The 15782-nt window shown below is 45.3% G+C and overlaps 1 protein-coding gene across 10 annotated transcripts in view; it reads right to left on the bottom strand.

Moving 5' to 3' along the window:
- Positions 1-15782, bottom strand: part of VEPH1 (ventricular zone expressed PH domain containing 1) — an 89125-nt gene that overhangs the window by 26681 nt on the left and 46662 nt on the right. For all 10 annotated transcript variants that reach the window (XM_083849503.1, XM_083849504.1, XM_083849507.1 and 7 more), the window contains 2 exons: positions 10847-11056; positions 9341-9735 (listed from right to left, as the gene is read on the bottom strand). In XM_083849503.1, coding sequence (XP_083705629.1) covers positions 9341-9735; positions 10847-11056 — 605 coding nt within the window. The remainder of the gene's footprint in view (positions 1-9340; positions 9736-10846; positions 11057-15782) is intronic.

The raw sequence follows: 15782 nt of genomic DNA, 5'->3' as shown, positions 1-15782 counted from the left end.
CTTGGTGTTAGGTGGGACTGTGCTCGGTAGGACCGCGAAGGAGGTTCCCAAAGGCCACAGAACAAAAAACCGCATGGGATATATGGAGGGACACCAAAATCTAAGAAAACGCTTAGCAAGACACTGGATGACATGGAAAAAATGCTGAGGCTGATAACGCATGCCAAAATGAACGTCAGCTCAAGCACTGGAGCCCGTGCTGGCTGAGCAGAAAGCTAATTCCTGGAAAAAAGTAACATTCATCTGTCAATACCAAGTGAAAAAAGCCTCCTACTCAATTCAGACAATATTCAAACCTTTGGTACGAGATGAGCAATTACTCATAGCAGTTTCTACTACATTTGATATGCTGAATGTGGCAATATCTGGTAACAAGCCAAAGTTTACTGCACGCAGCTCTAAATTGATGGCATGGAACTGCTAGTTTCAACACACAACAGCTAATCTCAGCTATCCCATAGTTAGTGGGAAGCGATATTAAAATAATAAACCTATTTCTGATGAAAACTAAGATGACCCTGATCCCTATCTAGCAGCGTTTCACTGTACTTTGCTCAACTGCCAACCACAATGTCACTGCCACGGCCATTTATTCTTATGCTTGTGGGAGATCTTTGAATAGGCAAGGCTAAATGAATTTCTTATCATCCAGGCACATGAAGCTGCCACCGTTTCAGACAACTAGTTACGCTGTGCCTTTTCACAAAACGTTTAAAATGGAAAAAACTATATGGTGATTTTAATTAGCAGCAGCAGCAGAGACCGACATGCAAGACTGATGCACTGGATCGACAGACACGGCAGAACACCAGTGCAGGATAACCAGCAGCCCGTTGGAGCACACGTCCCCACCAACAACCTCAGAGACAGACCTCTAACTAAAAAAACTAATCCTAAACCACACAGGGTGAGTCACGGTCCTTCGAAATTTGACAGCATCCATTGAACTGCAACCATGTCAATAGAGTTCTCTTCTTCTACATCCCACGTAAAAACATTGCAGATATTGTAAATGTTACTCAACAGGCTATCGAGCCTGTCTGGTTCAAAACGCCCCCCAAAATGTTTGTATTATATAGTATTATCCTACCACCCAGCTGTTGTTAGACACTTTTGTATGCTACATTTTCATTTTTAAGAAGCTAAACCAAAGCACTGTTTCCAGAAGTGAAAATATAACTCTTTACAAGCATTTTCCCTCTCATGTAGGGATTTCAATTCAGAGTCCCCACACTACATCCCACTGCAGCACAGAGTAGTAACATTAACTGCTTCTTGATATTACTAGTATAACATTACACCTTTATAGCATCTTATTCAAGGATCCCAGAGAACCATGAATTAAACCTCAAAGCACCCATTGCAGCAGGCCATTTTTGCTGTACCTTCTGGGTAAGCTAGAAGAGTGGCAGGCTCATTTAGGAGCGAAGCACGCACATAACACATCCGTGTTCATACTTGTGCTCAGACACTCTGAGAATGGAAAAGGTACTTCCAAAACCAGTGTAGAATTAACAAATTACATGTACTTACGTATTCAGTATACACAGTTTAAGAAGATACATTTTTGGGCTTTCCTAAAGCACATCTCCACACATTGGCTGAGCTTTAGGTAAGCTACGTTGCATACTTTTTCCAGTCCCTCATTGCAATGATCTATGAAACACTATGAACCAAATCTCAACCTTGTGTAATCCCAGCTGATCCCAGAGGAATTAAAGCAGAGATAATAATGCATAGCAAGACCTATTTGCACCTGTGAAACTTTAAGGCAGCCATTTCTAGGGAAAACAACTCATTGCATTTGCATTTGGCAGTGCAGAGCGGCTGACAAAGGGGAATGTGATGGCTGAACAGGGACCAGGTTCACGAGGCTAGCTAGGAAAGGGGAGCAAACAGATTTTTGCTTAAGATGAGTAAAAATAAATCATTTGCAGGCCTGAATCAGAGAATAAAAAACAGTTGAATTCATATAACAGGAAAGCACACACAACTTAGAAAAACACTTCATTTAGTGTCCTGTCCCATCTGACCTAAATTAGGATTCATGGAAACACCATTTCAGCCATCAGAGCTGTGACTACCACACGGGCTCATAAAAGCTTTAACTGCAGAAAAAGAAGACAACCCAACAGACTAGCTTAAGAGTTCTAGCCCTTGGAGCTGGACAATGGATATGGTCATTTTACTTGGGCCAGAAAAACCCCTTGCACTTGTCAATGTGTCAAAAGACACCAAAGGATGACCAGGCTCCCCTGAAAACACGACTGCTGGTCAGGAAGCACTTCTCACCACGTCTGCTGGCAAGTCCTAAACTCCTAGCAAGAGAATAAGCACCAACTTGTTTTTTTTTCCTACAAGAAACAAGAGAATATATGTTGCAATTTTAAAGTTCACTACTAAATGCTCGTGCCTGGGGAAAAAGAATATAAGCACAAGAATTTGTCAGAGTTGTTGCTTGTTGTTTACTCCAGCTTACCATGCAGTGGTAGCCAGGAGGGATGTAACGTAGTCAAGTAGGTACAGAGTCACTGGTTCTGGGAACAATTCACGCATTATTTGATTTACAGTGGTAATCCTTTACTATTAAATAAAGTCTGTTAATAGGAGTAAAAGTATGCTCATAAATTTCCCAAATAGACTCAAACCCACCCATAAACATGAAACTGGAGAACAAGAAATGGATAAAACTTCTTAAGTGTCAAACCATTTTCAGCTTCCTCAGTTTCCTTTTCTCTTCAGTTTAGATTACAGATAAGGATGCAAACAGTAAATATGTTTGTAGGAGAAAAGAGTAATTTTTAAAGCAGTCAGCTTCAATAAACTATTATTTTTTGGAGCACTACTAGCTTTACATGCATGCCATAACCCAGCTCAATGGGCACTTCCCCCAGTAAGTCACCCAAACTACAATGCAGAGGTACGATGTCAATGGGCTCGGGGAGCCCGCTACAATGCAGTCAGTACGCAGAGTTCAAATCTGAGTGGTAAAAGCCATATATGAGAACATACAGATTTGCTTAACTTCATAACATTTTCTGACTCCTTCTCTTCCCCGTCAGGGTCATGAAAAGCCTGTGCCGTCTGGGAAGGTCTACCTCTCTCCCGTCATCCCATCTTCAGCTGCAAAAGCGCGCTTCCCTTTCTGCCTGAATCGATGACTGAAGCGCAAAGAGCCCACGATGCCCATGCAGGACAGCCAGGTCCTGGGGAAATGTCCCCATCCCCATGGCCACCTCCACTCGGCACCCGCAGCCTGGCGGGGGGCTGGTGCTTGCCCCATGGCACGGGCACCAGCCATGCAGGGCTCTTCTCCCCTGCCGAAATCGGAGCTCAGGTGTAGCAGGCAGGGCAGGGTAGGGCAGGGCTGTCGTCCTGCTGAGAGCGCTCCTCAGGGAAGCACAGGGTCCGTCCTGGTCCCCACCACCGCTCCCAAGTCCAAGCCCTCCGGTTTGCCTTTGAGGAGCGCTAACAAATCCCCTTCGGGAACCCCTCTGCTATCACCAGGTAAATCACATCTGGGGGTCGGCCTGTTCCAGCGGAGGCTTCCAGACCAGCACACCAGCTGCTGTCACCGCAGGCACGAGGGCAGGCCGCTACGAGCGCCTCCACACCCCCGTTACGCCCCCCGCACCACGGGGGCTCTCTACGCAGCCCAGGGCCCAGATCGCCGCGAGCACAAGGGCCAGCCCGTGCGTTCGCGCCTCCATTTTCACCGCCTCACCTGACATTCGGGATGGATTTGAACGTTAATACCAGTTCCACGGGATAAAACACCAACTAATGTTTCTTTGGCCTAGCAGAAACGGAGCTGATCTCTGGAAACGCTGGCCTGAGCCCGCGCAGCGCCGCGGTGCCGCTGAGGGAGCGGAGGTGCATCTGGTCCCAATCAGGCCGGGCCGAAGGAATGCTGGAATCGATCGGCCCGGTGCAGAGGTGAGCACTGCAGGGGACCAACGAGCTTTTCCATCTACTCCGTCATGTGGTACCGATTAGCTCTCGGTACAGCATAAAACATAACAACAACCAGATTTCGGGCCAGATATTGCAACCTGTTTCCCCTGCCGCCGCCTCCTTTATCAGAGTTCTGTCGTTAAGCCCACAAAATATTTGCTGTTTATATTTCCTCCTGCAGGGCAACAAGGAGCCAGGAGCGGCTCGCTACTATAAAGTGGCTATAACATCGTTCCTTGAATTTTTAACGTGGCTGCAGCACCCAAGAATTGAGTGATGCATCCGATGTCTCTGGCCTCGGTCCTTCTGAGGTAGAGAGGCACAAATCCTCCACTGCCCTCTGCGCACACACACCGTGTTTTCTTTCCAGTGGCTCGCTTGGCTCTGAGCTGTAGGCAATAACAGTGGTGTTTTTATCTGAATTGTCTGAAGAGCCCCTAGAACTAGAGGAAAGACAGGGATCTCCCCTCAAGTTATAGCCAAAATTAGCAGTTCCACAGGCTCGTGTCTGGGAACTGTTTGACACCAGCCACTCGCTGCCAGGGGCAGGCCATGCAGCCACGCCATTTGATCCGCTCTCCCTTCATGTCTGGGAAAGGAGAATACGTCAAGACTTACCCAGCATGCAGGGGTCGGGGTGAAGCCCAGCGAGGCTAGAGCAGACGGAGCCACCAGCTCCATGCTGCACGCAGCAGAAGTTGGACTAAACCAGGTAAGATTCAGGCCTTGGCTGGGTGTTGTGGCACTCCTGAGGTCAGCTCTGGCAGGTCACACCACCGTTAATGACCAACACAGAACACGGTTTCTTGTTCTCGGTCACTGAAATTCCAGTGGCACTGAGGTGGTGGAAATCCTTCCCAGCCTATGCTGAAAAGCAGTAGCAAAGCTGGGGAGTGTTCAGGAAATTAGAGAGGCACAGCTCTGGGCTGCTGCCATCAGCAAGATCCCGGAGGTACCGATAAGACAGAAGATCACAAACCATCTGGAAAAATATGGGCTGATGAAAACTGCTTAGCTCCGTGGAAGCTAAAGCATTTGACAAATACAGTGGCCTCTTTTTTTTTTTTTTTTTTTGAGGAAAAGGTCCACAGGATTAAGAGGATTAAAGTGATGAACATGATATAAAAGAATGTCTCAAGTTGCTTAAAGCACAGCAGAGATGAGAATCCATGCAAGGTGGTTGAAACTAAGTGGGAACCGAACCAAACCATCAGCCCCAAACTGAAACAACCTAAAATAAAAGGATTTTTGTGGTTTCAGATGCCTTCTTTATGCACCATTTTAAATCCCCTCTCACACTGCAGTGTAAGTCCCAAAAGATTCACTTATGCACGTACACACGGACCCAGTAGGTTGTTGGATCTTGTCTATTCTTCAAAACCTTCTCAACTTGACCATTTCCTTAGCCTAAGATGTTCTGCACCCTGCTTGCGCTGTAGCAGCATCATCCAGTTCACAGCTCTCCTCTGCCTGACGCACATGTAGCCCAAAACTGTAAATACCAAATGGGATAACAGAGCTGAGGACACGTCAATGTGCACGGGAGGCATCTTCAAATTAACTGTCACAGACTGACCGTGGATCCCCTCTTACGGTTTTTAACCAGTATCCCCTTCAGAGTTGTAAAATCCATCACTCGAGTCAATATTTCATAAATTTTGACTATAGTTTAAATTGAATGAGCTTATAAATCAACAAAGAGCCTGAAAAAACGCATCCTGTAAAGGAAAAATATTTTGCCACGGCTATGAAATACATACCAAATGCATGAATCAACAAAAAAAGGAAATTTACAGAACGGAGCAGAGATGTAACCAAAGACACGCAGGGGAACTGGAGCGGCCGGCAGATCTGCCTCCCGACCCACACTCGGTCTCCAGTGCCTGTGACGCTGGAGTTGTAGCCACAGGCTGGCTGGTAGCGTAAGGCAGGGATGAGAAGCAGTAATGTCTTTTATTAAACCAACGGGTGGGTGTAGAAGAACCAGGAACGGTTGAGGGGCCACCAGCCATTCTTCAGCTGTGTCAAACCCAGAAGCCAGCCTCTCCAGGTGTCTTTAATGTGCTTTCAGAAGTCCTCCACAACCTCCTCTGGCAGCACAAGCTTGTAGTGCTTCTAGAGAGCTTTTCCTACTGTTTAAGCTGCATCTTTTTTGTTGATATTAAAGCTCATTGTCTTGTTCAGCATGGGCTGTACCTTTAAGTTTTACACATAGCTGAGAACCATTATCATATCCTCCTTCAGCCTTCTCCTTTTCCAGTTACGTGCATTTTTTTTCCAATTTTCCTCACAAACCATGCTTCCCTGACCCATGGGCACCCTTCTTGCTTCCCTCTGCTGTCTCCAGTGCTCGGGCATTACCTGCAGGGCACGTTCTCCAGCTATGGAGGGATCAAATCAAGTGACTTCCCTCTGCACGCAGCTGCCTGCAGCGCTCGGGGATCGAGGGTGGGTGGGATGTCGACTCCGACTGGAGCAGGAGCCCAGCCAGTGCCGTAACCTGGTGTTAGCTCGCAAAGGGTGAGGAAAAGCTGTAGGTGAGGAGTGCAAGAACAGGACAAGCAATAATTTCCCTTCCACTCACCTCACACCTCCAGCTGTGGCTCGGCATTTCCAGCGGCAGGGAGGTATTATTTTGGTAACTCTTGAACGGCTCTAATCCATGATTTTACCTAGTCGCTTCTGAAAACAGGTACACCTTCAGTATAGTTAGTGCACCGCAGCAATCAGTTCTGCCACTTATTTACGTGCATCCGATTAGGTGTTACGAGGCACCTATTTTGTATATTTTGAATGTGCTTCCTGCTGACTTCACTACGTGTTCTCCAGTACACGCATTAGGACAGACGGTGAGCCTCCCCCAACTAGTCTTCTCTGTCGCTCATGATTTTACAGATCCCCATCACTTTTCTGCGGTGTGCAGTCCCAGTCCAGTTCATTTTTCTTCATTTCGAGGTCTCCAATTAAGCTCATACTCCCCTTAACAGGTCTGCCTCGCCCTTCAAGCCCCAATTCATGCAGACAACGACATAACGTTGTCGTCATGAGGTATCTATTGTTCTTAATTCTTCCCTGGTCCATTTGCTTTTCTGCCTGCTGCCGAGCACCGAGCTGAACGTCCTCTGTCGTTCTGCAGGGCACTCACGTCGTACCTGGGGAACCTTCGTGAGCTCCCCGCTTACGGGAGCTAACGCTCGGCACTGCTGCCCCCAGGCCTGACCACGCTGCGTCCACCAAGCCTGGGCGCCCCAAACAGCGTGCAAACTGCTTCTCTCCTAGCCCCTGTGCCTCCTAGACTACTTCTGGGGACGGCACCCAGTCTCAGTTTTAAGCAATGAGGAATTTACCATGTTCACAGGCAGTCCGGCCGAAGGTTAAACGCCTCCGGCATCAGCAGTACAAGCACGGTTCTGAATTCTGCTCAAGTGCACTGAGCAGAATTTGGCCCGTCACTAACGAGAAGTTCTTGTCACTGACGTTGACGCTTTCGACCTGAACGCGAGCTGCCACTTGACAGCCCAGGAAAGGCACGACTCTGACAACATGGTGGAATTTGGGGGAAATTTGCACTCTCCGTTGTTAGCAATCTGCAGCTCTCCTGTGTTGCAACACAATTTGCCACTATTTCCTCCCAGTTCTCTTTCATGGTGAGACATTGCTCTGAGGTGCTTATCTTTTTATATTTTAACCCCTTTACGGACTAAATTTCTGGTTCAAAAATTCCTACATAACCAACATAAAATATTTAGAAATCTGTTAATATTTTCCAACGTTTTCTTAGTATTTTCTAAACATTTGATTTGAAAAGTAAAAACAGATACATTTGAATGAGTCTTTATAGTGTGTGGGAATCATAGAAGTCCAGTAACTGCCAGGTCTTTGATGGAGTGCTTTATATAATATCTGAAGTATTAACAAAGCTGTCCCCTGTGTAAGGAGCCAGACTGCAGTTCTTTGAGCGTATTTAGAATGAGTCACATAAATCTCCAGTTCTGCACATGTGTCCCTACTCAAAGAATTTCCCTAAGAATGCTAGTTGCGGATTTCCAGGAAATTACAATAGTTTGAACGAATTTTGAAATAGTCACATGCTTAGAACATACCATAATAGGTACTTCAGAAAGGAAATGGAGCAATATATTTAAAACTATTCAGTGTATTGCACGTGATTAATGCAAGATCACAGCATTCAGCGCTTCAAGACGGATTGTTCACTCTTACTTTTCTATTGTATTTTTATGAAACAAAAGTTTCATCAATAATTCTAACAAATAACTATTTCAAATAGTAGACCTAACACTTGTCATTATTTAGAAATTCCCGCAGAATAAATTTTAAAAAATATATCGTTATATCCCTTTTATGGGTGGAGCCTGCTTTTCACTTATTGACTATTGAAAAAGTAAACAAACAGCTGGTAAGACATTTGATGGAAGTTACACAGTATTAGAAGATGACATTTTAAGCAACTGCAAATTAATTTATAGAGTCAGCTCCTCCTTACCATCAACACGACCCATGAATGGCTGGACTGTGAAGTGCCCACAATCCCCAGCAAGTGGTTAGATGCACACAGAACTGTGCTAAAGTAACCGACCACTGCTCAGTATAAGCAAGAGGCTTACAACCGAACCTAAATAACTTTCCTTCAAAGAGCATAAAGGACCTATTTTGCAGCGTGTTGCACCCCTCCCGCACCCTGCAGCCTCACAAAAGCAGACAAACCAACCTTCTCGCACTTAAAAACAGATACCTGCCCGCCCTTGATGAAAGCAGAAAACATTAAAGAAGCCAAGGGAAGTGGTGAGGTAGCATCCAACCCAACCTGGAGCACCAGGATCTCATTTTATTGCTTTCAAGTAGCTTCTTTTCAGGGATAGAACATGCCGCGGGGAGGTTCCTTACCTGCTTCATCACTGGTGTAACTTGTAACTCATCTAATTTAACAATGTCATGTTAATGAGGGAGATCCAGGTCTGCTCTAGACCAACTCAGCAGGCCAAGAAGGACGTTTAAGTACCAGCATGTGCTACAAGTCCTGTCCTGTGCCCTGCAGGAGTGCCCGAAGGTATCTGCAGCCCTCACCAGCAGCCCCGGCTCTTCTGCTTGGGTGACAACTCTTGCCCTCTTCTGGAGGGCTCAGGTTTTAATTTTCCTGGGAGTTTGGGATAAGTGAGAGCTGCGCTATATCCCTGAAGGAAAACAGCAAAAGTCTTGGAAGATTTCCAAATACTACAATTTGTGAATGGTGTTATTTTATAAAACTTAGCTTCCTCCCCACCCATAAGCTCTGTGCTATAGGATCTTTGCTGCCCATTTGCCTGAATGCTGTGATGACATTCAGTGTCGTGTTAAAGCTGTAGCCTGAAAGGCTCAGGCCTCTTACCTTCAATAACACACTGGTCAGGGATAGGAATTTTCTTCCCCATCTCCATGACGTATGCTTTCACTTTACCCAAGTTTTCCTTCAAGTGCAAGTAGAGTTTGTCTTGGTATTCTGCAGGACTCTTCAGCACCTCTGCGCTTTCTTCATGGGCCTTTTCTCTCGCGGATTCTGGCAAATTTTCTGATTCCGTGTAATCAATACTTTGGTGTGAAACCAAAGAATTTCCCAGTTGCATTTCTTCGGTATCAACGCCAAAAGGTAACTTGTCATTTTCTTGGCTAATGTAGATCTCGGTGAAGGAGACACCCGCAGGTACGTCCCCGTTCTCCTCATCTTGTCCACTGTCTAAGTTTACCGACTTCATGCGGACTGCATGCAAAGCAAGGCTTTTGGACCTGGAAGGCAAGTAAGGAAGGAAAAGTGCTTTGGAATAGAGGTAAGGTGGAACACAACATGCTGAGCAACGAGACAGAAATCATTTGAACATGTGCTCTTCCGAGATACCTCCATGCAGCCAGATCGGAGAGCAGAGTGCAAGGCTAACTTAGCCAGAGGCAAATACCTTCTGATAAATATGCATTTCAAAAGCAAAATGCAAGCCAGTTTTAATAAGCAAATGAAACTAAATAATACCCGTATATCACAACATCTGCGTGCCATGGAAGGAGCCAGTCAACCTATCTGCAAGGAACTTAAAACCCCAGCACTGCAGCATGTGCTTTATTGATCACATCATAAAAATGCCATCCAGCAGAGATTTAACTGCACCAAACCTGAACCCGAACCAAGATTCAGCCTCCATTTCTTCACTGCCCCATATCTGTATGCCAAACATAAAACTGAAGTCTCCGTAAGAGCAAAAGGCTAGAAAAGAAGTGCCTGAAAGCGCACAAGCAGAGGTGATGTGTGCTTGCAGGGACACTGGCTGTGAGGGCACACAAGTGGCCGTGCCCTTGTCAGAGCTGCAGGGGACGAGGCAGTGTCCCAGCCTTACCAGGGCTGCGGTTACCTTTGCTGTCAAGTTCACAGCAGAGTCTCTGCCAGAAATATTGGAGCAGGAAGAAGCAGCCTTGGCTGTGAACCCGTGGAGCACACACGGCCAAAGAGCTTTGTGGGTGCTGGTGAACGAGGGGCCTTGTCTCACCCAGGTCCTGGGAGAGTCACACTCGTCCCAGCACAGAGCCCAGGCAGACCCACAGACACAGGATTTGATGTATACCGTTAGCAGAAACATCCAGGAGAGGTCTCTATGCCTTCCCTTCTACAATTATCCGTGTGTAAATATTTTACTGTCCTTCCTGCTATTTTAGGGCACAGAACTGATTAAAAAAGTAACTTTGAAAGATTTCACCAGCCTTTAAATTCACAGATATGAGACTTGGTTCTTATTAGACTTAGGATGCCTATAGCTATCATGCAAGCAGACCAATTTCTCAATATTTGAACCAAGTTTTCTTACAAAACCGATACTCACAAAAACCACTCATGCATTTTACAGAATCATACCTGTTAAATCTCATGTCTTTCCTTTCTTCTTTAGAAACCTGGCCTAAACTGTATCTTCTTACTGAGCCAGGAGTACTGTTGTTGATGTTTATTTTTTCTTCAAAAGCCTGTATCTTAACTTGAAGCTTTTCTTCTTCTTCATTTCCATTCATAACAGATTTTAAATCATCCAGTGGTACAGGCGATTCTATTTCAATATCATTTTCTGTCCTAAGAAAGCAGAAAGCAGAGATTTAGCTCTGGCACACTTTGCTCCTAGGGATGCTGACACTGCATTTCCGCCCTTGACCCCTGTTATGTGTCTGCTAAAATAATTATGTTTCAGCAGAGATTTTCATAGAGGTTGATTAATCATTTTCAGAAACATCTTCTAGATCAACATCTCTGTCAGATGGATCAGAAACACTGAACATCTCTGACAACACTGGATTAGAAACTGCATGTGCTGTATCTGCATAAGCAAAAAACCTCTTTTCCTGATAGTCCCACAGGGAAAAGGTTTTCAGCTGAACTTAAACTATTCTTTCAAGCTTGCTAAACAGTGACTTATTGCATTATTTTCATAAACCAAAAGTAGAGCTAATTGTAGAGTTTATAGAAGTCTGTGGTTTAAAAAGTTTGACAAACGTACACGCAGTTTGTACGGACTTAATGTACTCAGAGTAAGAAAAATATATTTTAAAATAACTCTGTGCATGGAAAGAAACAGGCTCAGGAAACTAAAACCTCAGGGTACCGTGCTGGTTCCTGGGATGGAAAACAGCACACTGTCCCTCCCAGATCCCAGCTCTGTGCAGCCATGGGGCCACAACTTTCCGAAGGAACCCAGGCTCGAATGAGTAACCACATCCCACAGGTGTTCAGAGGTGAAACCAGCCTGACCCGTACAACGTTCAGAAACTCCGCAACCAGAATCCTCCTAGAGAATGAAGGGATGTCTGGCAACATTTACTTAGTTCTGCAGTTCAAAAATAAGCTCATTTTCCCTTTACCCCACCCCGCTTATTTTGTTCTTCCTTTCTGCCCCCCTTAGGAGCAAACATCTGAATGGCTCAATCTGTGAAATATGGACACAGAAAGCCACAAATGAGAATTTTAACACACCACTTTCAAAGCAACAGCGTCTCAACAAGTCACGCTCACAGTTGGGAAGCCTATTAAGAAGTCCCAAACACTGCAAATTACTAATAGTGGAAACAAAGCATGCTTGGAAAAAAACACACAACCAAACAAAAAACAAAACCAAAAAAGAACAACTGTGAATACTGAGTGCATCATGAAGTGTGCCTTTTTGTTTGTTTTGATAAAGGCAGTTCAGGATATTTCTCAGGAGGGTTGGCAAGGTTTTGTCCTGTTTTGTTTTTAAATTTAGGCAATACCTCATAATATATTAACAGCACAGAACATTTTAGAAAAAAATATTTTTTTCCGATAAAGAATCATGGTATGGCCTTTGCTAACAAATCTTCCTGCAGATGTAGGACGAGATTTAATTCCTTAGGACACCATCACTCCAGCAGCTCTGCCACCAGTGCTCTCATTGTGGGAAGCAAGCACTAGGAAAACATCTGACACATACATACACGTACAGCCCTCTGGCTGCAGGGTGGGGATGGATGGACGGACTGAAGGGGTTTATGAATGACAGCCCCAAGCCAGCAAGCCTTGAAGACGTTTGGAAATGAGAACAGACTTTCCTAACTGCACCTTTTTCCCCCAGCATTCTCCAGCTGGACCCCAGTGCCTTTGTGAGGGAAACACAAGAAAACGCTTCTGATAAAGAAACGCATCAGTGAATCCTCTTGCCATGTGCGCAGCAGTAAATCAGTAAGCACAAGGCTCATCACTGGTGCTCGCACCCCACCTTGGTTTTGACCCAGCTGATACCCAGCATTTCGAGCAACTGCGAGCGCTGCTGGCTGCGGGACGACGCACGGCGTGGCTCCTCTGCGGCACCACCAGCTCTCACGTGTACCAGCCTCACACTCGCATCGATTCCCAGGAAGCCAAAAGCACATGCCCCAAGAGAAAAGTTCAATGAAGCCTCCACCCCACGCCCAACGGGCTGCCTGGCAGGCCTTCCTGCTGGCCTCCCCTCGCAGCAACAGCAAAATAAACTATTGTTTGAAATCTTGGCAAGAGGCACCCAGTACATTGCTGAGGTTGCTGCAGAAGGATCAGCTTACACCAAAGCTTGGAGTGTTTCAAGAGGAAAAGGATGCACAAACTTATCGTGAGTCATAAGGACCTTGCTGGCAAAGACCTCCATGTTGCTGTGCTCCTCACTGGTGCACTGCTGTTAAATGCTCTTTCGCAAATTTTAGAAAGACACCAAAATATACAGGTCACCAAGTCAAGAGTGATGTATTAATTTGAAGAGTATTTCTCCAGAGCACCAACACCATTATCAGCATCACAGTCAGGTGCTTAAAACGGGCAGAAGAGGAGCACACAAGAATAGAAATTGCTAAAAATACACTGAGATGGGACTAGTTCCAGGATTCAACTCTGTTTGGAAGTAACATGAATGGCTCAAGTGCAGGTCCTCGTGGTTCATCAGCGTGCAGCCATAATCACCTCCTTAAACACGATGGAAGTGCAGCTTTGAAGAAGGCAAGCGGGGGATAGCACGGGGCAGACAAGGAGGGACTGCTTGTCAGAGCCAGCAGAATCTCTGGCTCGCAGTCAGGAAGCCCATCAAGAGCTTCCAAATATTGCTAGTAACCGATTATGGAAACGTAATCGGCCAGATAATGTCCAAGGCTGAGGTGCTACACGGAGCTGCAGACTGCATCCACCGACAGGTCAAACGCACGGCAGCTTACGGCCTCAGCATCCGTGGGTGGTAACGGGGGAACTAAAACGCACGGAAATCTTAGATGTTATCCCAGTTCTCCTCACCGCTACAAGTGTTGATTTAAAGGAGGTCAAATACTGTACAAAACGAAAGGCAAATGAATGCTAAACGATGCTACGTGCTAGACCTATGCTCTCCTTGAAGGAAGAAAGAATTTCATCCAGCCACCACACTGAGCAGCAGTTCTTACCCAGAACGATGGCTTGGAAGCACCATTACATTTTCCTTCTGCCCTTTCTTGCCTTCTTTTAATTAACCATGCTACACTTGTAGGTTAGATCAGTCCATTAAGACTCCGCATGTGTTCTTAAAAAGCCCCTCTGAGACTGAGTAGCTTGCGATTTTGTGACAGCGAGGGGCAATAGAGCATCGCATGGTTTTAATTACACTCTCTACTAAACGCATGTAAAATTCCCAGTGTCAAACAACTCCAAGCCAGCCATCACTCTGAAGAAATCAGTTTCTTCTTATGTAAACACATGATTCTGGAAGGAATGGTTATAATCCAGCCACACATTTTAAAACCCTATTTTCCTTTCACAGCACAAACACTCCGGATTGCTGCTCTTTAAAAACCACTGCAGCTCAGTAACTGCAGCAGCTCTGCAGCCAGGAGTGGATTTCCATGTTGATCTCTGGATCCTCCCCACTTAACATTATTGCACTTAACACAAGTCAGAAGAAATGCTGCATAAATCAGTGGAGAGCTCTCACTTTACCCTTAACTGCTGCTCTATACTCGTTCTTGTCTGAGTTAGCCGATATTATGCTTGATAAAGGTTTGAAATGCAAAAGCAAATAACAAATCTATAACTGCAAAAAGTCTGCCTTTCTCTCTGCTCACTCACAGCCACGCTGAGGACCCCAGCTGCCAGCCTGCGAGGACCAGGGTCGCGAAGGATAAGGCAGACGATGCAGGAGAAATCAAGTGGAAGATGGCAAATAAGAAATAGTCCCAGAAAGGTTGGTTTGAAAGGGTCCAGCACAGCGACTGGTCCAGGAAAGCTGCGTGTGAGGCAGACACCCCTCTTTGTCACCCAGAGCAGCATCAGGAACAGGCTTTTATTCGTGTTTTATTCTGGTGAAGCAATACGAATTGCACCTGCCTTGTGGTGAGAGCACCTGTGTTGCATCAACTGCCTGAGCTCCTAAAAGCAGCGATTTATCACCAGAAATATTAAAAACTGATAGCAACAGCAAAACAAACAGTGTGGAGGAACTTGTGTTTCAAGTTCCTTCCACTGCAGATAGAAGGCCAAACTCTGCCCTCTCCTCCTCCCCCAGGCTCCACACACAAAATTGTATTTTGCTTCTGTAACCATGCACATACACAGCTGAAACAGCTTCTACCCCTCAGCAAAGCAAGTCCTTAAAGGGGAATTTTACAGAGACATAGAGAAACATGACAACAACGTTCTAACGAAAACCTTTTCCTGTTTTTCTTTTTTTTTTTTTTTTTTTTAGGGTGGGTAGATCTGCTCTAGTGATAAATGTCATGCACAGAAGATAATTAAGGAATAGGAAAACCATAACATTTTAGCAAATAAAGTAATTTCTCTATCATAAATCAAGTGACCAGTCCTGGGCTGCAAGAGTAATTATTACACTTCGTTACTGAAACCTCAATTCCTGTCCTGTTTCGTTACAGTTCCCATAACATGTGACATTCTTCTGGCCCCCTTCGCTGGGACAACTTGCCTACTCTTTTTTGTAGTTGAACTTGACTAGTTTGAAAAACACGTACGTCATTTCATGCTCACTCGGTTATTTCCACTTAAGCTTTTTCACTGTCTTCAGTGAAGCTTTTCACAAAGCCAGTTCTGAGGGCTCTGTTTCAGCAGATTTCTGCCACCAGGTGATGTGTGCACATTTATTACAGCCTTGTAAAATAAGTGGCTATATCGGGGTTCCTCTCCTTTCTCATTTTTAACTCTCCAGGATACCAATTAATTGTTTCTCAAATGACCTCAATGTTTTGGCTTCGACCCTACCAGTCTGTCTCCAAAGCTATCCTTCATGGTTATGAGTTTTCTGACATCTGCGTTAAATTTTATATCACAGGATTGCTATTCCTTTGTG

The sequence above is a fragment of the Anser anser genome, assembly GCF_964211835.1.
Source record: "Anser anser genome assembly, chromosome: 9".
NCBI classification, from domain to species: Eukaryota; Metazoa; Chordata; class Aves; order Anseriformes; family Anatidae; genus Anser; species Anser anser.
Note: the sequence above shows the minus strand (reverse complement) of the source record. Positions and strands in the feature narration are given on the sequence as shown.